The sequence below is a fragment of the Miniopterus natalensis genome, chromosome 4, assembly GCF_054644295.1.
Source record: "Miniopterus natalensis isolate mMinNat1 chromosome 4, mMinNat1.hap1, whole genome shotgun sequence".
Taxonomy (NCBI): Eukaryota; Metazoa; Chordata; class Mammalia; order Chiroptera; family Miniopteridae; genus Miniopterus; species Miniopterus natalensis.
Window position 1 is genome coordinate 83,027,206 of NC_142084.1, and position 26,716 is coordinate 83,053,921.

The 26,716-nt window shown below is 48.8% G+C and overlaps 1 protein-coding gene across 2 annotated transcripts in view; it reads left to right on the forward strand.

Moving 5' to 3' along the window:
• The first annotated feature begins 968 nt into the window (after positions 1 to 968).
• The window catches only part of LARP1 (La ribonucleoprotein 1, translational regulator), a 49,571-nt gene continuing 23,823 nt past the window's right edge, over positions 969 to 26,716 (forward strand). For both annotated transcript variants that reach the window (XM_087816939.1, XM_087816940.1), the window contains exon 1: positions 969 to 1,425. In XM_087816939.1, the coding sequence (XP_087673065.1) occupies positions 984 to 1,425 (442 nt within the window). In that variant the 5' untranslated portion in view covers positions 969 to 983. The remainder of the gene's footprint in view (positions 1,426 to 26,716) is intronic.

Consider the following 26,716-nt stretch of genomic DNA (forward strand, 5'->3'; position numbering starts at 1 on the left):
GCAAGGCCTGGAGGGGCCAGGCGCATGGGGTGCCAGAGAACCCGCGGCCTTGGCGCGTCTTCGGGGTGGATAGGCACCCCCTTCCATTATCCTGTAAGTCGAAGGTGACATTAATGGTTCCTTTCTTGGAACCTGGCGCACCCAACCCGAGGAGCGTGAGCAGGCCGGGCCAGCCGCGTGGCCCGCTCCCATGTGCTCCACCTGCGCTCGCTCTCAGGCGTTGGCCCTTTAAGACACCTCCCCCTTTTCACCCGTCCCGCCCCCCCCCCCCCGTCTCCTGCCTCTCTCCTTGCCCCCCCTTCCGAATTGCATCAGGCACGTGCTCGTCCCCGTCGGGTCCGAGCACCCCTCACCCCGTAGCCTGGGAGGTGCTCCGAGGAATCGGAGGCGAGGGGCGGGCCCGCGAGGGGCGGGCCCGCGAGGCCGTGCGCGCGCGCTCCCGCCTCCGCCTGCCCATCGGTCGCTCAGGGTAGCCCCAGCGGGCGCGCCCCCGCTGCGCCGTCCCTCCCCTCGCCCGCCGCGTCGCGAGGCGCGCGCCCGCCCGCCGCCTGCCGCGATCGCGTGGTCTGCTCGGCTCGCCGCGCCTCTCCCCCGTCCGTCCATATTGCTGCAGCCCCCGAGCCGGGAAGCCCGGGCCGCCCCGGCGGCGGGGGGGAGGGAGGGACGGGACGAGAAGCCTGCCAGGCTCCGGGTGGGGGTGCCTCGCGAGGAACGGGCGGGGGGGGACGCGCGCCAAGGAGGCCTGGACCGCAGAGTGGGGGGCCTTCCTCCCCCCCCCGCCCCGCCAGCGGGCCTCGGACCTACGGCGGCTGCATCCGACCCGGAGGGAGGCCGCGCCTAGCGTGAACCCCGACCCTTCTCCGCAGGGACTGGGGCCCAGCGCCCCGGAGGAAGGCGTCCCGGGCGCTCTGAGAGCCAAGTTCGAGGCGGGGGAGGCCGCCTCTGGCGCGCCCGGCTTCTCCGGGGGGGGGGCGGGCGCGCAGATGGCCACTCAGGTGGAGCCGCTGCTGCCGGGAGGCGCTCCACTCTTGCAGGCCGAAGAGCACGGGGGGCTGGTGAGGAAGAAGCCGCCGCCGCCGCCGCCCGAGGGCAAGGGCGAACCCGGGACGAACGACGTCGGAGGCGGGGAGCCGGACGGCGGTGGCCGGAGACCTCGGCCGCCTTGCGCCAAGCCACACAAGGAGGGCAGCGGGCAGCTGGAGCGCGAGAGCCCGCGGCCTCCTCAGCCGCCCGGCGCCGAGGGCCTGGCCTTCAGCGACGGAGAGGAGGGCGGCGGCGGCGAGCCGGGCGCTGGCGGAGGAGTGGCCGGAGCCGCGGGCGCCGGGCGCCGAGACTTCGTGGAGGCCCCTCCGCCCAAGGTGAACCCGTGGACTAAGAACGCGCTGCAGCCGGTCCTGGCCACTGTGAACGGACAGTCCCTACCAGGTGGGTCTCCCTGCTTGCTATCCTGGGTACGGGGGCCTCTTCCGGGGACATAATCGTCCCCTCCCCCCAGCGGCTTCAAGGGCCCCGGGGTCCGCCGCTGGTTGTCGTGACTCGGGATTTTTTTTTTTTTTTTTTTTTTTTGCTTCCTGGCTAATTCGGATCGCCGAGCACTCTCCCCAGACACAGTCGGGATCCTGCCCCTGCCGGAGGGCCCGGCCTCCGGGAGGCCCCGGCGACCGCCTGGGCCTCAGCGGTTAGTGGGCAACGGCGTGGTCCGGGCCTACCTCGCCGGGAGCGGGTGAGCCCTGGTTTCGGTGAAAAGGGCTCTTACCACCGCGTGTTGGTGTGAGTTCCTAGCCTAAACCTTCTTGGGGAAGTCACCTCTTCCCACTCCGCCCCGTGCTCGCCGTTTTGGTAGCGTTGCGATCGTCCCCATGGTGTAAATGTTTAATGAGCATATGTCATGGACAGCAAAGCGGCCGGCGGTGGGTTCATACCGACCACACGGGTTCGGGATTTAAAAAGTTAACAACTTTTGTTCTCGAGTAGATATTAGGCGGTAGAATCGCCATTGGTGACGGGTTGAGGGTCGGTTACGGAAAGAATGGGGAGAAGAGGAAACCCAACGTGTCATTGAATTCGGTGGTTTCCCTCCCCGATCCCGGGGACCTTCCGCCTTGAGAGGGAGCCGGACGGCGAGTGTGCGGGGAATCGAGTTAAGGGGTTGGCGGAAAATGTGAGGGACTGAGGGGGCTGGCGGCGGCACGAGGGGCGTGTGGCGGCGGGGGAGGGAGTGGCCGGGCTGGGCGGTCGGGTGACAGTTGGGCGCCATGCGCCGCCGGCCCGCGGGCTGCTCGCGGCCGCTCGGCCTGTGCGTTCGGCGCCCGCAGCCGCGCTGGGGGTGGAAGGCGGGTGCGGGCGGGAGGCGCGGTCGGGAGTGTGCGTGTGCGCGAGTGTGAGTGCGCGGCCCCCCTTCCCGGCATTCCTCCGCAGCCGGGACAACGTGGTGCCTTCCCGCGCGGGGAGCCGCGTGTGACTGCCGACCGGCGCTCGCCCTCGCCCCTGAATTTTTGGTCCTTTTGGGCCCGGTCTCTGGGGAGGTGGGGGGTGCAGGGAATCCTAAAGGAGCCATGTCAGCGTGGGGGGAGAGGTAGTGCAGAATATGGAGGCTCGTCTGGGCCTTCCTTTGCCGAGAATAGACCGCCGGCTTGGTTTGGGAGCGCGCCCTCTCTGTTCCCTTTGCCGGCGCGTAGGGGCATAATGCATCTGGATTCTTTGGTTTTGGGTTCTTTTGAAGTTGGCCTTTATAAAAACCCGATTGTAGCTAGAATGATGGCCTGTGGCCATGGCCCTAGTGCTTTTTCAAAACTACTCGCATTCTGTAGTCGCTGGTTGAGGCTGACTGGTTTAAACCATCAAAATGAGGAAAGTTGAAGGGGGAATCTTAATGCCTTCACGTTCAAGGGAATAGAATTATTTGTAGTCCTAGGAAAACCAGAACAGCTAATTCTGAAAATGGCGTGTTGCAATTTTTATTTCTTTTAGGGTTGCTTCATTTGGAGGAGGGGACATTTGGGGTTTACTGAAGTACCTCAAACCGTGCTCTCTTCCTTCTGCCCTCCCCCTTTCTCTTCCAAAACCCTCTTATGCAAAGGGCAGTGCTGAAACCTCCATTTTCTTGCATATCCCTCCTAATCCACCCACAGAGGGAGGGAAAGCAACTTTAAGACACTCTTTGGTCCTTCCCCCTCTTTAAACTCAAAGGGGTATAATCATCCCCAGGAGAGAGCACTCCTCAGAAGTTTAAATGGGGCTACTCACCCTGGCTGCTGCTGCCGCTTAGCCTATGGTGAACCTGCCTTGTGGGTTTTAAATCAGCCATGACATCAGGTGGTATTGGGTGCCTGAGCTGGTATTTTGTGCAAGTCCAGGGGCCCTTGATAGGGTGTGTCACTGGGCTTATTGATCGTGGGAAGAAGACAATTTGGCTGACATCTTGCCATTTCCTCTGAGTGGAGAAGCCAGCTTGCTTTAAGTGCCCAAAGCAAAATTCTGAGTTGGTAGATTTGCTCTGTTCTTGTTTCTCTGGAATCTTAAGGCAAGAAAGTGTCTTGTCTCCTCGTTGGCTTTGAACCTTTGGAATAGTCTCTGACAGACTGAACTAATTCATTAGCTTCTGTTTAAGCCTGTAGTTAGGGCTTGGATCCTTTTTGAGGGAGAATTTTGTGATTGACTTGTCTGCCTGGTAAGGTAGATGACTTTCTTTGCAGTCTACATGGATGGATCTCTAAGGCCCTTTCCAGCCCTGATTTTATTTGCAACTTGGACAAGTTTAGTTGTGACACCAGTGGAGTGGCAGTGTGGTCTTGGGAATTTTGTGTTCTGTGTGATGCATATGTTTTTGGGAGTCTGCAGAAATGAGTGCCTCATAAGCAAGTTAATGCTTATGAGGCACTCATAAGCTTTCCAAAGCTTGCTGCAAAAGTCTATTTTTAGCCCTCCTTTTGGCTCAGATGCTAGTGTTTTAGTTCTTTAAGGGACACATGCAGTAACTAGTAATGAAAGATGTTTTTTGATTGTCCGCCCTTGTTTGTGGGATTCTTTCTAATGGTTTAAGCTTCTGTGTCTTACATTTGTAGTTTCAAATCTTGGGATTTGCATTTTGGCTTTTTATGTTTCCCTCCCCTAGAATATTTTGAAAACATTTACAATTTTTTACTTATCCTAGCCACAACTCTTTAAGTATAAATACAAGAGACATGGGACATCTTAGTTAAAAGAAGGAATGATATATAGCAAAGGTTCTGGGATCAAAAAACTACATGGGTTCAGATGCCAGCTCTTAGCATTTGCTAGCTGTCCTCCTTGTGCCTCAGCTTCCCCATTTGTATACTAGGGATTAAATTACGATTTATCTGCCTCTTGGGGCTGTTGTGAGCATTCCCCATGATATATATAAAGTATTTAGCCCAGTGCCTGGCACATGGTAGCTGTTAATACCATGTCTGGGAGACTGTGGGACTTTCTAGTACTTTTTCTGGGCCTCCGTTTTCTCCACCTGTAAAAAGAGGGGCTTGAAGAATGCAGTACTACTTTCCTTTTCTGGTATTGTATCAGCAGTCTATGAAATAATACGGGATCATCTTAAAAATGGACTTTTGCTTATCCGCAGACAAAAAGAGCATGGTATGGATAATCTTAAATGTTGGTTACCCAAAGAATTGGCTAATTTTGCTTTGGAATGTGGTATGATGACTTTTAAAAATAAGTTTTAACTTGTTTATTTGCCTTTCATTAAGATTAGTTTTTGGGAGAGGGCACATGTGCTCTCAGGACTGTGGGGAAAGGCCATTTTGACTGAAGTAAAAGTTTACTGTGGCTAAGTGCACGTGCAGTGGGTTGAGACTTTGAGAGTGTATCATCACTACAAGCTTCCACTCACCCCAGTGTGGGGAATCAGTGGGTTGGTTGTGTAGGACCTCTGACGTAAAACTAACCAGTGCTGCAGTCTTTTTCTTGACTTCTCTTTAAAGGAAAGTCAGGGGCAGGGTCCAAGACTTGAGTGTTTATGTTCTGGGCATCACTTTTTTCTCTGTCCCTTTGAAGTATAGCTTACTGATGGCACAGAATAGAAAAGGGTTATAATCTCACCTAACCTAAGACAACCCCAGAGATCCTCCTCCCCACTGAACTGTCCTCAAATAAACCTCTGCTCCCTTTCTTTACTTAATCTCCTGGGTTTGGGCCCTTCCTCAGGTCGCTCTACCCCATTGCTCTAGGTGGGGCATCTGTGGATCTGTGTGAAGACCTCATAGCCTTATACCTGCTTCAGCCCCTGCTTCCTTCCCTGTGACACTAGAAGTATATTGGATGCAAGTAAGAGGTCTAACCTGGAATCATCTAGTCTGCACTTTTGAGCCCCAACGTTGCTGCTTTGGCTGCTGCTGCTTTTCTTTATTGAGATATAATTGCCGTGTAATATTATATTGGATTCAGTAGTACAACATAAGGATTCCATATATCGAGCTTTGTGTTTAAGTTGCTGTGCAATCCTGGGTGAATTACTCGGCCTCTTTGAGCCACCGTTACTCTCAAAAGAAGAAAATGATAATTACTATTTCAGAAAGTCATGAGAATTAAAGAAGATAGTATTTATAAAATCCTTTGCATAGTGCCAAGAACAGAGTATCTGTTAAGTGCTTCCTATTTAATAATTGCAGTTAAAAATTTTTGTTTATAATAAATGGATTGCCATTATTAGGACTGTTCCACTTCAGATTCTACTTGTGACCAGCATTGTGGAAACCAGCAACCCCCATGCTTTTCTGTTTCTTCTGTAAAATGACGGAATTGGGTTAGGTCTAAATGTCGTCAGTTTTTAGTATCAAAAACACTTTTTAAATAAGCCCTCTCCCCACAAAAGAAAGAAACCAAAGCACAGCTCCTTTTTTTTTTTTTTTTTTTAACGTGTGTGTTTATACCTGCTGTTGCAGTGGATAAAACTCCAGTTTTGAATCCAAACTCTGAGGGCTGGAGTGACTCTTTTGGCTTCAGGAACCTGGGCCGTTCACTTGGGCATATCAGACATTGTGGAAAACCAGACATTATGTGCCTTACAATGCTATAGTAGAAAGTACACAGCACTGTCTGAAAATTTTCCCCCACCAAATAAAAATAGAACTCAAACCTTAATAGAACATAGATATGTGGGGATAGAGGAACACACTTGATTGACTGTGAGGTAGCAGTTATCCTATTCCTGAATGTGTGGAATCCTACAGCACAGATTATTTTATCAGTTAGTAAATGGCATTTTTTAAAAGGGAACTGTCACAGATGAAAAGAGTTGAGATATACACCAGATGTACTATGTGGATCTTGTCTGGATCCTGATTCGAACAATGTCCAGTTATAAGACATTTTGGCGACATTGAGGAAATCTGATCACTTAGATTGTATTAAAGAATTATTTTTCAGGGGTGATAATGGTATTATGATTGTTTTTTGTTTGTTTTAAACTCCATAACTGGTTATATTATACACTTCTGGCTAAGAACTGCTGGGTTAGCCTAGATAAATGAGGGCTTAAAGCTCTTTTCCTGTAGTTCAAATCACTTTTTCTCCTCTAAAGAGTGCACACAATTAGGACACCCTCTGAAGGGAAGAGGTGGGGGAGGTCTCCACAGCAACCTTCAGCTCCCCTTGCCCCTTCTCCTCTAGGAGTTTGAGTTTTATGGTAGCTGGGAGGTGAGTGCCTTTTAGGGAGGAAGAGGTTAGCAGGTGGTTCCAGGTCCTTGGGAGGTGGTGGGTAGTCTCATCTGTCTTGAACTCTGACCGCCTCCCCTACCCCCCCAAGAGGCAGAGTCCCTGGCTGACCCACCTTATTTGCAATGGGTCCTAGAGTAAGAGTGTTTTATAGCTCTTACTCAGCTCAGCACTATTTCCCTCCCTTTGGGAGGTGGGTAGGGAGAGGAGGTGGGGCAGGCCTGAAACCACAAAAACCTCTTTAAAATGGAGAGCTTGGCAGATGGGCGTGCCCCTGTTTGCAAAATCCAAGACAAGCTCAAAGGGGGTAATTAGAGTTTTGGGGCCTCAAGAGGGCTCACAGGTGCTTCAATCTGGGCTCACAAACCTCCCTGGCTGGTCCAGAGTGATGTAAGGGAGTGGCCAGGTGAGAGGACAGCCTTACCTTGCTTCTGGTTCATGATGGGAAACACATTTTGATAGCTAATGAAAGTATAGGAAACAGTGGGACAAAGGGGGTAGGTGATGGGATTTAATTCAGAACATGGGCAGAATATTTCTTTCTGCTCTCACTTAATGACCTTAGCTTGCCTTACCTCTGTTTTTCTTATTCACAGAATGGGACTAACCCTTATGCTGAGGTGGTTTTGAGCATCAAATTAGTACTGAGCATGGGAGTAGCCCAGTTCTTAAGTTAAAATGTCTGACCCAGGCCCTGACCAGTGTGACTCAGTTGTTTGGACCATCGTCCCATAGTACACCAAAAGATAGCGGGTTTGATTCCCAATCAGGGCACATGCCCAGGTTGCTGGTTCAATCCCTGGTCGGGGTGCATGTGGGAGGCAACTGATAAACTTTTCCTCCCTTCCTCTCTCTTAAATGAATAAAAAAAAATAAAATGTCTCACACATATGTCAGTGGTTTATATTCTAGAAGATGCATTCCAAAGCTAGATAGATCTAGTTTGAGGTAATCACCTGTTCTGAGGGGTTATCCATGTCTTTCCTAAGTGAGGATGGATAATCAAGAGTTAGCTTAATTTTCAAGTAGCAGTATTTGTAATAGTTACCAGGACGAACTGGCCAACTTCTTGCGGCAGATAACTTAGGGCATCTTCCTGAGGGAGTTTCCCCATCAGGACGGTCTTGATACACTCGTACCTTTTTTTTTGGCTGTGCCTTTGGACTGGCAAAGCTGGGGGGGGGGGGCAGTGAGGAGTGGGTCTTGATTGATGATGAATTTTGTAAAGCTTGGTATATGAGTGTCATGTATGGTGAGGGGCTTTCCCATCTCAGTTTGGGGTACTGTTAGTAAACTCAGATGACGCCTCCATCAGAGGCCTTGTTTACAGGGTGCTTTGTAATATCCTTCCAAAATTGTGGTGGTAGCCACCTTACTCTCCAGACATAATGCTTTTCAAGGTAGCCTTTTTTCTGCCTTGCTTTAAAATTAAGTTGTAAGCTTCTCAGAGGAACTGAACTCTGACAGTGGCGGGGAGTCACCTGGGTGAGTGGTCCACCTGGGCTCTATGGTTTTTGCTTTCCTTGTCACACACACTAGCTTATTGAAGCTCCTGATAAACCCTGAGATTAATAATGGTGATATCATAGTTACCATTTACTTGGTGCTTTCCATGTTCTGTCCCACAGATGAGGAAAGTGAGACTCAGGAAAGGTTAATAAGCAACTCTGTCCTTATGGTTTCTTAGACCAACCCTTGGGCTCATCCTTGACTATTCCTCTATTTCTCTGTCCCCACACATCTAATTTATATCCATTTGGCTCCTTAAAAAAACTGCGTCCAAAGCTAAATGCTTCTTACCACCTCCTCTGTTGCCAGCATGGCACACACACCATTGCTTTTCACCTAGATTGTTGCAGCAGCCTCCTAACTGGTCTCCTGTCACTCTTGCTCAAAACACTCTTATGGCCACTCAGAGGGGAATAAAATGCAGAGGCCTCAGCATGGCCTCTAAGACTGTGCTTGCCCGGCCAGGCGTGGCTCAGCGGTTGAGCATCGACCTGGGATCCAGGCGATCGGGGATTGATTCCTGGTCAGGGCACATGCCCGGGTTGTGTGCTTGATCAATGACTCCTCACTGATGTTTCTATCTCTCTCTCTCCCTCTCCTTTCCTCTCTCTGAAATCAATAAAGATGTATTTTTTTAAAAAAAGACTGTGCTTGATCTGGGTCCCAACACCACCCTTCTCCCCAAGCTCGGACATATTTCACTTTTCCCGCCAAACCACCTTGCTTTTCCAGGGGCACGTTATACTCTCCTGCTTCCTGGAATGCTCTTCTCCCCAGATAGCCACATGGCTCACACCTCGCTTTGTTCTGGTTCCTTTTCAGATATCACTGATGGAGACGTCTTCCCAGAACCCCCTATATAAAACAGCTCACTGCCACCCGTACTCTGCAGCCCCGTCTCTCTTACTCTGCTCCTTTTCCTTCTTGGCTGTTACCACTGTTGGGTCAGAGGCTTTGGTATTTGACCACTGCTATATTCCTAGCACCTACAACATGCCTGGCACATAGTAGGCAGCTTGGTGAACATTTAATTAGTGAATGAGTGGATGAATTTCATACTTTAACAGGAGCATTCATACATTTTGAGTTTGGCATACAGGATGCCACAGTGAATAATAATAATCTGTTTTGGCAAGGAACATACACACTCACAATCCAATATGGAAGGTTCTGTGTAAGAAAGGTATGGGGTTCTTCAGGAGTATAGCAGGGGCACCGAATCAATATAAGTCATAGAAGTCTTTCTGGAGGAAGCAATGCCTAAGCTGAAATGGGAAGGATGGGTAGGCGTTACCTGAGAAAAGGCCTGCAAAGAGCTCATTTTTATTTTATTTTTTATCTTTATTGGTTTCAGAGAGGAAGGGAGAGAGAGAGAGAGACAGAAACATCAGTGATGAAGAGAGTCATTGATTGGCTGCCTCCTGCGTGGCCCGGACTCCGCAACCCAGGCATGTGCCCTGACCGGGAATCGAATCGCGATCTCCTGGATCCTAGGTCGATGCTCAACTGCTGAGCCATCCCCAGCCGGACAAGAGCTCATTGGTAGAAGAAAGGCCCTCAGGTTCAGAGAACTGAGTAATTCTCTGTAGTTGTAGTGTAAATGATTGGAAAGGTAAATTCTGATTTGAACAAGAAGGCAGTTGAGAGCCATTGAAGATTTTAAGTGAGGGAGTGGCATAGAATTTTTTTTTTTAATATATCTTTATTGAGTTCAGAGAGAGGAAAGGAGAGGGAGAGAGAGACAGACAGAAATGTCAATGATGAGTCATTGATCGGCTGCCTCCTGCACCCCCCCGACTGGGGATTGAGCCCACAACCCGGGCATGTGCCCTGACTGGGAATCGAACCCGGATTGCCTGGATCATAGGTCGACACTCAACTGCTGAGCCAAGCCCGGCCGGGCCAGAATTTTCTTTTTGAAAAATTATTCTGGCCATGTGGCAGAACCTCTTAACTTAAGAATAGATGGTTTGGGGTTTCCTTTCTGATCCTTTGGGGCAATGCTCCCAGATTATAAAAGAACAGGCTTCCAAGTCATTCCTGAATTGTAGGTCTTGGGCAGTTATCAGCTGTCATCCTGTAGGGGTAGGGAGTGGCTCTGGTTTTTGGGATTTCTCTGACCTTTCAGAAGGCCAGATTAGCTGTAATCCATTTCAGTTGCTGGAAGAAGCACAGCTACTGAAGGACTGGCCTAGGCTGAGCTCATGCATGAGCCTAGAGCCCCTAGCCTGCTTGCCCCTGCTGCAGCTGGCTAGGGAGGAAGAGGAGGTGGCCCTGGAAGTAGTGGCAGGGAGTCTGGCTTACCCTCCACCAGGGAAGGCACCCCTGTGGCAGTACTCCTAGGCCCACATCTAAGCTGCCTGCTACCAGCCACTCTGCAACTTAGCCCTGCAGATTCTTAAACAGGTAGCCATTTGCACAGGGCTTTTTATCTTATCAGAGCCACCTCTCGTAGACTGAATTCAGCTGTTCTACACCTGTGCTGAGAACAGTGGGTTTGCATTTGCCCATAGATCAGCTGTTGTAGGGAGTTTCTGAGAATGTGGGGTATAGAGAATCAGGCTTCTGCAGCCCAGTATCCAGTTGTCAACTCTGTTCCCATTGCTGTGCCCTCAGGGGGCTTGGGTTTCCTGAGGAAGGAGTATAGAGCTGGAAAGGACCTTGGAGGCCATTAAATCTAAATCTCTCATAGTTGAGGTACTAAAGGCCCAGAAAGGAAATAGGAGTTGCTCAAAATCAGTTCAAAGTAAGGCTGAGCCTTGAACCCAAGTCTCTTGGCTCCCACGCCAGTTCTATTTTCACAGTACCTCTGGAGGAAGAAGCAGAATGGGGTGGTTGAATGTGAACTTTGGATTCAGTCAACCACAGTTTGAGTTTACCCAGCCACTTACCAATTGAGTGCCCTTGGACAGATTGGTAGACAGATCCCATGTACTGGGATCATTGTTGAAAGTGAGCTAGGTGAATATGAGTGCTCAGCCGGAGTCTGGCAAAAAATAAATAATAAGCAGTAATTGTAAGAGTGTTGATGGGTTTTTTGAGGCCCAAATTTGATCCAGGTCTTCAGTTTGCTAAGAGGTCAGGTGCTAAAGCCAGCTTCCCTGTCTTCCTGGGTCCTCTGCCACTGATCCCTTCTGTTTGGTCCTGAGCCAGGAAGGCAGCCCATACCACTTCTTAGAGCCAGCTCTTCTGACCCTGCCCTGCGCTGTCATGCTACTCCATAGTGGAGGCGGGTAGAGTGCTGCTGTGAGAAGCCCAAATTGTGGTGCTTGGGAATGCCCTGGTGATAGAATGTCAGTGAGAGGTGGGCTCGGTGCTCTGTATGGAAACCCTCCCATTCCATCTTTGGTGTCTTTCTGCCATTTTGAGTTTGTCTGGGGCAGGGGGTCTCTGCTCTTCCTGTTTTGTATATATATTAACAGCAATATGAGGAAAAGAGACCAATTACATGGATGGAATAGTAGCCTGGTTTGGGTTTTGCCTGAAGTTGAGCCTAGTATAGGGGGTGAAACTTAGACGTTGTGAGAGCAAGGTTGAGTGGGAGACCGACTGCATGCTGCTTCTAGGGAATGTGGGAGGGAGACAGGAAATCAGGAGTACACAGAGGAGGCGGCTCACTGGGACACATGCACATTTCTATGAGGAGGGAACAGCTGAGGGAACTAGGGTTATTTTGCCCAGAGAATCAGAGCTTGGGGTGGGTAGAAATGCCAGTCTGAAAAGCATCTAAGTAGACCTGCTTCATGTAGCCTTGTGGGTGAAGCTCTGGTGGCAGGTGGGAGGTAGAGCATTAGTAAGTTTTGGCTCTGGTCAAGTAGCAACTTTCAACAGTCCCCCCAAGTGTATTCAGCTGCCACAGGAGGTACTGATTTCCTTGACGTGGTGATAATATTTAAAGAGTTTGGTGGCCCTGCAGCTGCAAATTTGCAAAGTGCTTTCCTAAATTTGTTCATTCAGAAAATACTGCGTTAGGTGTCAGGCCCCAGAATTCAGGGGTAAACAAGACACATTACTGCCATGATTGGGTTTATATCCTAGAGGTCACAAATGGGCATCTTCCACCTTATCTCCTCAAGCCTAGTCCATCCTACTGACAGATTTTGGCCTTGCATTAAAAAACAACTTAAAGTGATCACCTCTATTTTAAAATCAAGAAAATGTATCTGGAAACCTAGAGATTACCATTGTCTCTTTAAAAGACTGAATATACCAAAAACAAACAGGTGAACGAAAAACGATTGAATTGTATACTTTAAACGGATGAGTAACACAGTTAATCAATAAAGCTGTTACGGAAGAAACAATGAGAAGACCTGGCCAAGCTGGATCTCTGTCCAATGGTAGGATGCAGCCTGCCTATATTTTATTTTTTTAAAATATGTCTTTATTGATTTCAGAGAGAGGAAGGGAAAGGGAGAGAGAGATAGAAACATCAATAGTGAGAGAATCATTGATTGGCTGCCTCCTGCACACCCCCTGCTGGGAACTGAGCCCACAACTTGGGCATGTGCCCTGACTGGGAATCGAACCTCGATCTCCTGGATTGTAGGTCGATGCTCAAGCGCTGAGCCACGCCAGCTGGGGCGCAGCCTGCCTTTAAACAAGGGATGCCATCATGAGACCTATGGGCTCAGACTTTGTATGTTTTATTGTACAAAGGAGAGGGGGAGACAATGTTTGTCCAGCCTACAAGCTGAGGAGCATACCCTGGGAGAAGGGTTTGAGAGGTGAGGGAAGACTTTAAGGCCTAGGGCAGGAATTATAGTTCCTAGAGGGAACTTCTTATCTACCTCTTTCAGGGAGAATGAGTGTGCTGGGCCCTGGCATTGAGGGCTAAGGGATGGGCTGCCAGGGAAACTCAGTTATGTAAGGCCCCAGTGAGACTTTGCCCCCTTCACCCATCTGTGAAATGGGTACATTGTCTTTGATCTGCATCTTTAAGGTCCCTTCCAGCTCAGAGACCCTGTTAGGAATGAGACCAACTAAGGCCCATCTCTTGGCAAGGATATTATTGAAAAGATTCTGGCATATTCTGTACCTGGTTAAATTGGGTAGTTGCTGAGACACCCCCCCCCCCGGCCCTGGCCCTGAGGTTTAGACTAGGTCAAGAGGAGACTAGGGTCAAAATATCAACTCTCTCACTAGAAGGGAAGTTGACCCATCTCAAGGAACTGAGTATTCAGAGTCCTCAGGCTTAGATCTAGAGAAACACCAGGGCTTGAGCCTAACCTTTGTGTGAAAGGAACTAATTTGGCTACCACCAAAGTGAAAATCGTTCATCTCACACATTTATTTGATAAACTACTAAGTGTTAGACCATGGAATTCTGGTGGCCTCATAGTTTACATTCTAACAGGGAGACACAGTAAACCAACAAGGTAGTTCTGGTTATCACTGCCAAGCAAATCGCCCCCAAAACTTGGTACAACCATTTTATTCACTGATTTGTGGGTGAGCATTTGGACAGGGTCAGCCAAGTGATTCTTTTCTACATGGCAGTGGTAAAGGTAGCTGGTGTTCTGGTTAGAGGACCCACCACAAGTTTCACTTACATGTTTCGTACTGTGGCAGGGATGGCTGAAAGGCTGAGTTCAGCTGGAACTGAAGTGCCCTCTCCAGCATGGTGGTTTCATAGTAGTAGTACCATATAGTGTTCCAAGAGGCAGGGAGTAGATGCTGTCAGTATTTTAAGGTCCTGGGCCTATCCACTGGCACAGCATCACTTTTACCATATTATGTTGATGGGGGTGGGGGTCACAGATCCTGCAGAGGGAAGGGAAGGGGACATGGGTCCTGTCTTTCATTGGGAGAAGTGTCAGTTTGTGGCCATTTTTAATACTCCACGTCAGTTTCTGATAGTGGTAAGTGCCTTGTGAAAGAAGCAAAGTAAGGCAACATAATAGAGAAGTGTTTTGGGGGCTCTGTGGCTGGGGGCCTCTTCAATCAAGGTGTCAGAGAATAATGCCTGTAAGGGTGAGCCAAGATGGGATTGATACAGAGCCTAGAAATGAGCATTCTAGCTTGGAGGAACATCAAGTACTAGGCAGTAATGAGTTTTAGGGTTCTCTAAGGAACATACAGAGGCTTATGTGAGAGAGAGGTGGGGGGCTCAAAAAATCAGAAAAGCGAGAGGCCTTTGGAGGCCAGCTTAGGAAGTTTGGATCCTATTCTGAAATCAGGGTGGTGGCATGATCTTATTTCTGCTTCAGGATTACTCCATTCTGTTGAGAATGGACTGAACAGGAAGAGGCCAGGTTAGAAGCAGGGACACCCCTTTGGAGGCTTCTGCAGTAGTCCAGGAAAGAAGTGGAAAGGCTGGATGATGGCATAGTGACTTGGGCCTGATGTTTTTTCCTTTTTCTTTTTAAGCTTTTCCCTCGAGACTGGGCCACTTAAAGAGGAAGTTTTCTGATTGCTATTTCTTACTTCCTCCTCTCTTCTCAAACTGTCCAGAAGCTGAATTTGTTATACTGTGCCCATTAATCAGAAAGGTGGCCTGAGGCAGGCAGATGTTTATTCTTCAGGTTCTGGGTCTCTTGGTCCCAGAGCCAGGGTGCTGATGTTTACTTGCTTAGACCAAACTTCCTCTGTCCTGTCCCAGGCTCTATGCCTCAGCATGGAGCTGGAGTGAGGGTGTGGGTGAATATTGTGGGGACACCAGCAGGACCTGGGAGTGGGGAATAAGCCTGACCTGGCCTTTCTGTGTCATACTTATCCATTCTTGACTTCTTGTCAGAAAATGTAGTGGCTTTTAATTTCAAGTAAGACTTCTCAGGGTGGGCAGGGAGTTGTCAGAGCAAGCTGCCTGAGCTGAAAGTCTAGGGATCCTGGTTCTGATTTCAGTTCTGCTCTCTTATTTTTCCTGGCTGGACCTTCATTTTTCACAACTCATGTGAAGGGATTGGATCTTGTGCTCATGAGTGCAGTTGCTCATCCATTGCTAATTTGCCATTATCATGTCCCTGGCGTAACCAGGTATCATAGAATCTATCTCAGGGGTAGCTTGCCTTGTTAAGGACAGATGGACCCTGGGGAACCAGGCCAGACTGCATCAGACCCTCCACTTCTCATGTAAGTGTCAAACTTCTGAGCCATCACACACATCTTATTCATTATTTTGGTTCATTTTCACAACACCTTTATGGGATCTAGCTATAGTTGCGATCCTCTATTTACAGGCAAGAAAACAGGAGTTCAGAGAGGTTCAGTCAGTAATTTGCTCAAGGCCGTGCAGTAGTTAGTAAGTAGCTGGGATTCTAGCCAATAGCAGACTGCCTCTAGAGTTCCTGTCTTGTCATCTGACTTTGCATTCTCCTACACCACAGAAGTACACATACCCCAACCGGAAAACTTTCTGGGAGAGGACCCACACAAATCTTTAGACAGCAGGAATCTCTGGACCCCTGGTGGCTCAGCCTGGAGGTCCCAGCTCTGCTCCTTTGGCCACTCTGAGTATGAGCCAAGCCCTGGAACTTCTGGTCCTGCTGGGGAGCCCTGGCCTCTCTTCCTCCAGAAATGTTCCTCTTCAGCTCTTGTCAGACCATGTGCAGCCTGCTGGAAAGAGCCATGCTGACCATTATAGTTTCTCAGGTGTGGCCAGTGTGAGGGGGTCAGGGAGTAGCTCTGGGTTACCAAAGCGGAGGTGAGAAACACTGTTATGTGTTGGGCCTTTTAACTTCTTTTGAAGGGGAAATCTTTTCAACTTAAGTCCAATTCGTTGTAGAAAAATGTTCAAATACATTTTAGCAAAGAGAAAACAAATCCCTTTATAATCTCTCCCACTAACTACCGTAAATACTATGAAGCAACCATACCCTTTTAGACCAGTGCTGCCTATAGAAATACAGTGCAAGCCACATATATAATTTTAAATTTTCTAGTAGCCATATTTTAAAAAGTAAAGACAGGTGAAATCAATTTAAGTAATATAACCCAAGATATTTTTTCAACATACAATCAATATAAAAATTATTAGTGAAATACTTTATATTCTCTGTAATAAGTCTTTAAAAATCTAGTGTGTCTTTTACGTTTAAAGCACTTCTCAGTGTGGGCCAGCCGTGTTGTAGGTGCTCAGTATCTACATGTGCTAGCAAATACTGTATTAGCACATTTCTAGACTGAGTGTGTGAATACACACACACACACACATATGTATACACACATCTTTTATAGTATGAGATCATATTTTGTGAGCTCTTTTTTTCCCCTGCTTAGAAACATGGGCTGCCGGTCAGAGTGGCTAAGTTGGTTAAGCATTGTCCTGTACACAGAAAGGTTGCTGGTTCAATTCTCAGTCATGGCACATACCAGGGTTGTGGGTTTGATCCCCAGTTGGGGAGTGTATGGAAGGCAACCAAACGATCAATGTTTCCTCCTTCCTCTCTCTAAGCATGTCCTCTGTGAGGATTTTAAAAGGAAGGAAGGAAAGAAGGAAGGAAAGAAAGAAGGAAGTAAGTCTGGCTTTCAAGGGCACTTATCTTCTTGTAACCCTCAAAGCAGCCTTGATGGGGAAGGTAGCGCTTTCCTGAGAAAGGTTTAGGAGCTGCTTCATTGCGAATGCAGGCACACACCCCAGTTCTGCTGCCTGTGAGGCCTCGGCTCCTTCACGCTCACCTGCAGGCCCCTGTTGTTGCTCTGAGACCACTGAGCCCAGTCCAGAATTCACATGTACTATGTGCCCATGCTCACACACCCACTTTGCTTAGGGAAGCAGGCCCACATAGGGAAAGCTCACTGAGGCTGCCATATATGCAGTTCAGTGCTCTTTCCACCACACTCAGCTGCCTTCCAAGAGCTTGCTCTTGGGTTTGCAAGTAGCCAAGGTACAAAGAGGAAACCAGTGAACGTGGGCAAAGGCCTCCACATTGGTTTGGCCTGGGGTGCCACTAAGTCCACCAGACATTCTTGGTAGAGGCCAGCCAGCAGTGGGAAAAAGACCAGCTGGGCCAGCGTGGAAGTAGAAAGGGACATGGGTTGGCCTTGGTGAGCTCGGGACTTAGAAATCTCTGAATAATTGATAGTTTGTCCAACAATCCTGCCCCCTGGTTCAGGGACATGTGTGCTTTACACCAGGCCACTTTTGTGTAAGAACCTCATTCCTTAGCAGGTCAGATTTGTGGGAGCCTGGTTTCTTTTTTTTTTTTTTTTTTCTTTCCCCCCACACCCAAATCTGTGCCTTAGTTTTTCAGCCTGTAAAATGGAGTTGCCTTCTAGGTGTATCACTAGCTTGCTTCTGGCCAACCCCTGCCCCTTTGTATGAGGGTTGAGGATGAACAGCAGACCTTGAATTAGCCTTCAGGTAAAGGGGCCTGGATTACTGAAGATTGGGGTTTTTGAAGACTGGGTGGATGCAGGGAAGGTGATCTTCCCATCACAGCAGCATAAGTCTGCACAGTCTGGGAGGGGCCTGCCTGCTGCAGGAACAAGGAGGTGACTTGTTTTTTGTTGTTGCCCTGAGGTGGGACATTTGTCCAGGATGGTGGCTGCAAGACCTGAGGATTCTAATTCACTATCTTTTGATTTTTTCCTGGGGTCTAGTCTTACTCATCAAGCCTTGGATTGAAAGAGTTGGTAACTGCCTTTGGGATAACTCTCAGGACTCCAAAAAAGTTTACAAAACCATTTCTTTATTCATATCTCACTAGTGCCCTTGAGGTGGGTAGTAAGTAGGCTTCCTTTTGTGGAGAAATTCCTTCTCCATCGGCTTATGGAGATTAAGGGATCTGCCCAGGGTCAGATTTAAAAACTGGCTGATTCTCCCCTCCCCCCCTTTAAAGCACAACTAATAAGAGAAAATCTGGAGAGTAAAAAGGAGATAAACATCAGTCTTCCTATTAGGTAGGATATTGCAAGGGAAGCACTTAGCACGGTGACAAATCATACTAAGGGCTCAATAGTAGTTCCATAAACTTTTTAAAAAGGGGTGTGAGGAGAACACTGGCAGCTTGGGAATGCCAGGCTGCTGGCTTAGGATGGAGAGGCTGCTAAAGTTCCCCATTGGCTGCAGCTTGGCTTGGCTTGTAGCTGCTCTAGGATATTCTCCACCATTCCAGGGCTTCCCACTCCCTCCTGACGTGCATCATCACTGGCATTGCCCCTCTGAGATGGCAGCTCTTTGGAGATCCTAGACTTGAGGAAGGCTGGAATCCAAAAGGGCTTTGGAAGCATCTGGTTGCTTCTCATTTTATAGGAAACTAAGGTGGTTTCTTGGCCAGAGTTTCCAAATGGAGATCGTGATGCCCATGTTAGATCTCACTTCATTCTGCCTTGTTTCTTCAAGAAGAGAGAAACAGGAGCCCCTTGGAGTGAGTGGTGCCGCAATAGTGCAGATTAGAAGAAGACTTAGCCTGGCAGCACAGGCACCAGGGCGGACCCAGTGCTGATGCTGTCGCTCCTAGTCCTCCAACACTTTCCCCCCAACATGCTCTGGGCCAGCCATTGAAACACCCTGAGAAGGCCAGGGAAGACCTGCCCAAATGGAGGAGGTGTTGCCCAGAAATGCTCTAAATTTCCTGAAAACCAGCCCACCCTTCCACTACTCTGCCTTACTGATGAGCTCTTCAAGATGATTTTGGGAGAGGTGGTGGGGGGGGGGGCACTAAGCAGACATCTAGGACTAAGTACCTAATGGGAGGTTCACCACTGAGCTTGGGGTGGGGTGGAAAAATTTGTCAGTGGCTTAATCAGATATTTGGAGGCATCTATAAACTTCCAAAATAGCTAGGAAAAGTATTGAGTGCTTTTTATGTGCTAGGGCTTTTCCAAGCACTTTACAACTGTTTAATCCTCATAATCCCATTAGGTTAGAAACATTCCTATTTACAGAAACCCAGATCACCAAAGTAGAAGTAGCAGAGCCTGGACTCCTGGCCCCAGCCCTTAACCATTGCACCTCCCAGCTGCTGATTGTACAGTTGGGTGATGTAGGCTGACCTTGGGGAAGTAGACAATTTTCTTGACTTCCAGCCCAGTGTTCTTTCCGAAGAGGCATCCATTCCATAATTCTCATTTGTGTTTCTGCATTTTGTTCTTCCTGGGCCTTGCCTTAATCCCTCGGGAAGACCTGGACCTAAGGGTTTCAGACCTTGCCTGAGGTGATGACAGATTGGCCCTTGGAGGGAAAGAGCATTGAACCCATGTCAGCTCTCACATCAGTTGTTCGTTTCATGACTGGACCCTTGGCAGTTTTACCTACTCTCTGTATCCACAGTACACAGTGTGGGCTGTTGAGATGATGAGCATTTTCAGTCATTGCCAAAGTGGAAATATAAATATGTTTGTAGTTGCATCTTTCTGCCCACAGCTGACATTGCTAATTGATCCCAGGCAGTCAGGATCAACCAGTCACAGGTGGAGTTTAAGATTAAAGCCCTTAAATAAACTGAACCATCAGAGAATAGCGACTGTCTTGTTCATCATTACTTCCCCAGTGGCTGGCACACAGACCCCTCAATAGCCAAGTTTACCCATGGTCAAGTTTCATGATAGGGTGGCAGGGGCCCAGGGCTGGGATTTCAAAAATACAAGTTGGTATTTTGGGGACAAGTCAGGAAGCTCGCTGTGTCTCAGTATCTACACTCTGTAATATGGGGAGAACCACCACATCCACCCTTCCTACCTCAAACCATTTTTTGAGACTTAGGTGCCATGGTTGGTGAGGAAGTACCTTATGAGCTGATTCACCCTGGTCACCAGTGATAAGGGAAGGTAATTTACCTGGGTGAGTGGTTTATGCTCTGTTCAGCCCTCCCCCTCCTCCTTCCCCCTTTCCTGCCTGTCCTTTGTCCTGTACATAAGCTCTGCACTTGCATTCATCCTCTCTTTTCTGATCTGCTGGAGGAAGCACTGTTCTCCTGGGTGTGGTACTGGCCAGAGCCCGGGCATTTGGGTTGCAGGTGGCCCTAGAGCATTGTCTTTGCAATATACAGTGCTTTGGTTCCTGGCTTGGCTTTGCCCTTCTCTTGTGTTGAGTGGCGTTATCCCCAGCTGGCAGGTGAGCTGATAGGCTCAGAGAAGTAGATTCTGGTGCCAGTGGCCACCCGATAGGGTGGGTCTGCAGGCTTGAGCTGGAGCCCTTTGGGGGGACCTGAAGAACCTAGGGTTTGTCTACTGCAGAGCTGAGAGAAGTCTAGGGTAGCCTGGGATTTCATACCCTTGGGGTCAGATACTTTCACACTATGTGACCTTTGACTAGTCACTTAGCCTCTGAAGTGTCCTCTAAAACTGGAATAGCCTTTGGAGGGTTAAAAAAACCTAATGCATATAAGTCCACAGCAGGAGGCCTAGCCATTCCTATTAACGGACCCAGACCTCAGAGCATTGGGTAAGCAAAATGGCCTAGGTTAAGAGTGGAGGCTCTTTTGGCTGTAAGGAGGAGGCAGGCAGACAGTTTTCTTCAGAGCCTTCATTCTTCTCCCTCTGGCACTGCCATAGTTTGGAGCTTATTATGAAACTAACCCCTGAGCCCAACCCAGACAGATCCTTTGTGACCTCATGTCTGTCAAGTCATTTAGCTTGTGGCTCTTGACCTGACCAGTCTTCATTCCTGATGCTGGAGATTGGACTAGTGAGTAAATGGAGGGGATGTGCTCCTCATGCACCCCTCCTGGCTGCTCTGTGTGTGTGTGTGTGATTGAAGCATGCTACCTTCTGCTCTTGTGAGCCTAATAATTCGTCTGCAAGCATTGGACCCTGGACTATTGGGGGTTAGAGACCAACAGTCCCTTCCTGGTGGTCTCATCTGCAGCTCAGTTCTCAAACATCAGGTGACATCAGCATGGCACAGGAAACTTGTTAAAGCTGCAGATGCCCTAACTCTGCTCTTCTCCTCAACCTGATTTCTGGAGCTTGGGGGAGGACAGGAATCTGCATTTAACCAAGGCTACCCCCACCTCCACCCAGGTGTCCTTAGGTGACAGAAGTATGGTGTTGCAAGCCTGCTAGCACACTGGTCCAGTTTTCACAGCTGTGAAGTGAGGGTTTTTAATATTAGCTTCTGCACAGGAACTTTAGCTGAGTGGGAGATAAAGTGGCGAGTGGGCTTGGGTCCCATTTCCATTGGTACAGCTCTACTATTTATTTTTCTTTTCAAGAAACTTAAATATTTACTACAGAAGAACATAAGTGTAAAAGAAAAGATTAAAATGAGAACCTATGTATTCACTACCGGTGTAAGAAGTGCAGCCTAGAAAGCTGGCTTCATCTGAAGTTGTGTTTTGGGTGATCAGTGAGCATGAGGATTAAAATCAAAGGATGTTAGGACTAGAAGGACTGCAGATGACAGGTACCCCCCCCCCCCACCCACCCCCCCGCTGCCCCAACCACAGGCTTCTGAATGAAGAAACTGAAGGCACCCAAGTGGGAATTTTTGCCCAGCTCCCACAGCAAGGGCTGTAGGTTCTGCACCCTGACTGGCATCCTGTCTGCGACTCCTAGTCCAGGGCTCTCTCTGTTCACTACCCCACTGTCAGGGAACATGGGGCAGGTGATGGTCCTTCCTTCCTATGGTAGCCAGATTTAGCAAATGCATTTGCTAAATGACACAGTTACATTTGAGTTTCAGATACACTAAATGTTATAGTATACAATATCCCAAATATTTCATGGGCCGTACTTATTTTTAAGAAATTGCTTGCTTCTTATCTGAAATTCATATTTAATTAGATATCCTGAGTTATTTGCTATGACCATAGTTCTCCATATATATATGTATGTATGTATGTATTTTAGCACCAGGTTCAAGAATTGCCTCCAAGAGACCAAAAAACAAAAAAGACTATCATGCGTTTATGCTAATTATGTGTTTATGATCTCATTTAAGCTGCTTAAATCCTATGAACTAGCAGCTATCATGAACCCCTGTCATAGTTTCAGAAAACCATTTATTTTTAAGTCTGACTCTTCTAAGAGCTTCCATGTACGGTGCCTTTCTGCTCCCTCACCAACCTGCTTTCTTGGCCCTTGTCCTGTGTGGCCCAGTTAATGCCTATCAAGTTACAGGCTGCATGAGAGGTTGGTCGTATTTGACCATCTCACCCTGCCTTGTGAGTTCCTTATTTGATGGCGGCTGGTGTTTAGAAGTTCTTCGAGTGGATTCCAAAGTACATGCTGTTAAACTGCCCTGTCCTGCCTCTTAGCCGTGTAGGGGGTCAAACCTCTTCTACATTTGCCAAAGGGGAAGGGAGTGGAATAGGGTACCTGCTGGTGCTTTGAGGGCCTCTGTGAGCAAGGGTAGGGAGTCTGCAAATGGGCCAGCTCCTGTTTACATATCCATAATGTCCCAGGGCTCTGCTCTTTCCCAGTTGGGATATAACACGTGGCACTGACTCGGGCTTCTGGGAAGCGAGGCCAGCCTGGGTGAAGTGGATTGAGGAAACTGGTCTCTACCCAAGCACTCCAACTCCTCATCTGCTTCTGGCGCACCAACGAACCCTTCTATCTCTGGAATTTTTGGTAACAAGTATCCCTGGTTTGCAGGGCTGGAGCTGTTAGAGATCATTCATTTCAGAGAGCAAGAAACTGTTAGTGAGGGTGCCTTACCTGCCACACATTGGATAGATGGCTGCTCAGGCCTGCCTGCACCTGGTCTTCCAGAGAGAGCTGAGGGTTGGTCTTCCCTGGAGAAGTGTGAAGAAGTCAAGTTGGGAGTGAAAGTGGTGCCCGCCCCCCAGATCCACTTCACCCAGAGCACCCCTCCTTTTCTGTCATGTATTCCAGTTTCATGTGAGAAGTCTGTTTTCTTAAAAATGGGCAGCTCTAATGCTTGGGTCCCTGAGGTCCTGCCCTCCACCCTGTGCATGGGTGCAGTGGTGCACAGAGCATATTTGTTTACAGGGGAAATTGCTATCCTGTCTGTGGGAAAAGCACTGGGTCTGGAAGCAGGAACTCGATGTTCAGGGCCAGCTTCACAACCATTCACAGATCACTTTGGGCACAGCCTGGTCCTTCCTAGGCCTGTTTTCCTGTGCAAAAGTAATAATCCAGACTAGTTTCTTAGGGATTCAGAAGCCTCTTCAAGCAGAGAATGCTCTACATTTAGGACAATAAAAATGAGTTTTTATTACCTGAGGTGGTGAGTGACCACTAGGGACAGGGGAAAGCCAGTTTTAAGGTCATCTGCCTCCCACATGAGGATAATGGGGTCAGGCGGGCAGCAGAACATTGTATGTGCCTAGGAACCTTCCTGAGGTAGGTGGCTCCTGAAATCAGGGCCTACCCACATGATGACTGGCCTGTCCCTCACGCCTGGGATAGCCCACAGGCTGAATATGGTGTGTAGAAGGGTTTTTTTCAATGTGAATTTATTAACAGGATTTGGAAAGCAGGAAATTTCTCTTTGTTACCTGCTTCGGTTTTCTACTTTCCTTGAAAACTCAGGAGCTCTGGCAACACTAATCCCATGTTTGAGGGTGGAGCCTCTGCTGCTCTTGAGTGGGTACTGCCCCCTTAGCTGGTGCCTGTGATTCCCAGCCCCCTGGGTGCCAGCCAGCCTTGTGATTTATAGTACAGCCTGGGGCCTAGAGGCCTAAGTCTGAGACTTCTGGGGGAGTCCCTGTGCTGTTTTGTCGACTGCACACCTTCCCTGACCTCTGGTTCCCAGAGCTGCCCCCTGGTGTTTGGATTGAAGCACACTGGTTCCAACTCTGAGGAGAAAAGAGCATAGGTCTGAGTTCCAAACGGGGTTGCGGCTGCTGCTCTGTCATAATGCAATGGGGTAATTAACCTTCCTTCCCAGAAGAGAATTTTCTGGAAGTTCTTTGAGAAGCACCCATATCTATGTGTAAATTCCTTCATTTGGTAAATATTTACTGTGGACCTGCTATGTACAGGCTACAGTACTAAATTCCAGGGGCCCAGTGGGCAGGATAGAAAAGATCCCTACCCTATGCAACTCCCAGTTGCTCTCACCTAGGGCATGGTACAGGCTGGGGTGGGGGCAGGCTGTATCTGGGTTTCTAATCCCATCTCTGCTACCTGCTAGCCTGGTGACCTTGGACAAGGCATTTAGCCTGTCTTCGGAGCCTCAGTTTCCTCATCTGTAATCTGGGAATCATTCATCACACCTACCTCCTAGAGTGGTGGTAGAGAATAACTGCTAGTTGAGCAGTCAGGGAGGGACTCCTAGGAAGAATCTATGCTGAGATCTGTGAGTAATGTCACATAGAATGTATGCTGTGTGACCTTGAGTAAGTCCCTTCCAAACAACTGAAATAACAGTGTTTTTGAAACAATTAAGTGAATTCACACATCGAAAGCAACTTAGACCAGTTTTTGGTACCTTCAGCACCCAGTAAAAGGCAGTTATTATTATTACTCTTTTAAACAGAACCAAATGTGCTGTTAGGAAAGTCTGGGTTAGGGAGCTGGCACTTGGAGGCCAGGGACTTCACTCGCTGCTGATATATTTCAGCTGTGGTGACAATTAGCTTTTGGGTAGGACTTTAGGGACTGGTACCAGCAGTGGGAGTGGCCACAGCCATCTTAGGGCAGTAGGGTCCATGTCTGCAAAAGAGTGTGGACACCAGGCTGCTTGGGTCACCAGGGGCTAAAGATAGTTGACTGCGGCTGGTCCTGGGCCCAGCTGGGTGATATCATGTGACCGGAGCCCTGCCCCTCCTCCCAAGCCTAGGGGCATAGACTCTGCAGTCCTGGGCTGACTGCTCGTTCTTTGAGTGGAGCCTCAAGATGGTCTGACCTTCCGAAGGTTTCTCTCCCTCTCTCTGTCCACCCCTCCCCACAAAGGCATCCTTCACCCCCATCCTATGTTTCATCTGCAGGACTAGGGGAAATTTGGGGTCAGAGGGCTGGGCAGAGAGAGGCTTCTGAGGACTAGTGGCAACAGCAACTGCAGTAGAAGAACTGGTGAACAAGGTAAGGAGGGTTAACCCAACACTCTGTAGCAGAATGTTCCTGCTTAGGAGTGTTAGGGTCAGTAGGGATGGGATGAAAGGCCTGTGGTCTCCAACCTCTTTCTTTGTGACTCCACTCCATCCCCAGGCTGGGTGACAACTAAGAATACACCTCGCTTTTCAGACTCTGCCTCAGGCTGTCCTGAAATGGACAGGCACCCGTGGGTGATGGAACCCAGACTTCCTTTTCTGCCTGCCTCACCCTCCCAGCTTCAATGATTCTTTCCATAGTCAGGGTCTGGGCAGCAGCTCGGGCAGACGGTGGGGGCAGAGTCCGTGTCAGGTGGGCTGGAAGCAATGCCCCTTTCCTCCCAGAGCTCCTGGGGTGCCAGAGGTAGGGACTTCAGCTGGGTATGCTTGGTGGCAGTTTCCCTTGTCCTCTCCCTGTGTAGGGGAGAAGGGGATTGTTAGGTTGCTAGCATTCAGTCCTAAGAGTGTCACTTGCCCTGTTCTGTGTGATAGTTTTTTTTTGCACCGGGCCTTGGTTTTCCCCAGTGTGTAGAATGATACCTCTGCAGCCCTCCCATTGAGTGCCTTGCCTGTTGGCCACTCTGAGGAGGTAACTTGGACCCTTCTCTGTGTTAAGAACACATATTTTAGAGTCAGACTGCTTGACTTCAAATCCTGTTCTACTGCTTGCTGGCTGTTGTCTTAGCAAAAAAGTTCACACCGTTTGCCTTGGTTTCCTTGTTTGTAAAATGCGACCAATTAGAGAAACTAACTCAATGTTAGAACAGGGTTTGGTATCTGGTAAGTGCTCACTATATATTATCCGCACTTGTTAATGTTATTACCACCACAGCTTGTTGTTAGCATCTCTCCTGCTTTGATGAGAAATCTCAGTGGTTGAGATCTTGCCTTCTCTTTTCTCATACCTCCAGATCTAATACTACCACCTTTTGTTTAGTTGAGGAAGGTGAGGCTCAAGGAGGTTGGTAGATAGTGTCCCCTAGGTGATAAAATCGATGAATGGAGTCTGAACTAGGACCCAGCATTGATAATAGGTAATCTGTTGCCTCTGAGTTAAGGCAGGGCTAGGGCATGGGTTCCTCTAGGAGCTAGCATTGCCTAGGATACTTCAGCCTGGGGAGGGCTCCCTGCTGAAGACTGAGGGTTGAGGCCATAGCCTCAGGAATTAGTACTTGGAAAGCAGTCCCTTTTCCCCCTCTGGTGTGAGATGGTGTAGAGGAAGGAGATGAGTGTGTGAACTTGCCATTAGTAGTTAAACAACTGTCCTCTGTGTTGCCAGGCCCTGAGCTAGACACTGGGATTACTGCTGTGAAAGCAGCCTGGTTTCTGCCCTCAAGGAGCACGTGGTGGGGGGTAGAGTGGGGGTTAGATATGTAACCAGGCAATGAACAATTACAGGGAAGGCTGTGAGAACGCCTAGCAGGGATACTTGACCTGTGATCTGCGAGGGCTCTGAGGGCTGCTCTGTCCAAGGAGGTTGACCAAGTGGTCAGGGATAGGGCAGCAGATGGGTGAGTATGAACACAAGCAAAGCCTAACAAATTACCTGTTTCCCAAGGTAGAAGTTTTTTTGCAGTCAGGGTAAACTCAGCCTTTTCAGATGCCAATCTCCAGGAGATTGGTGCCAGCCCCAAAAT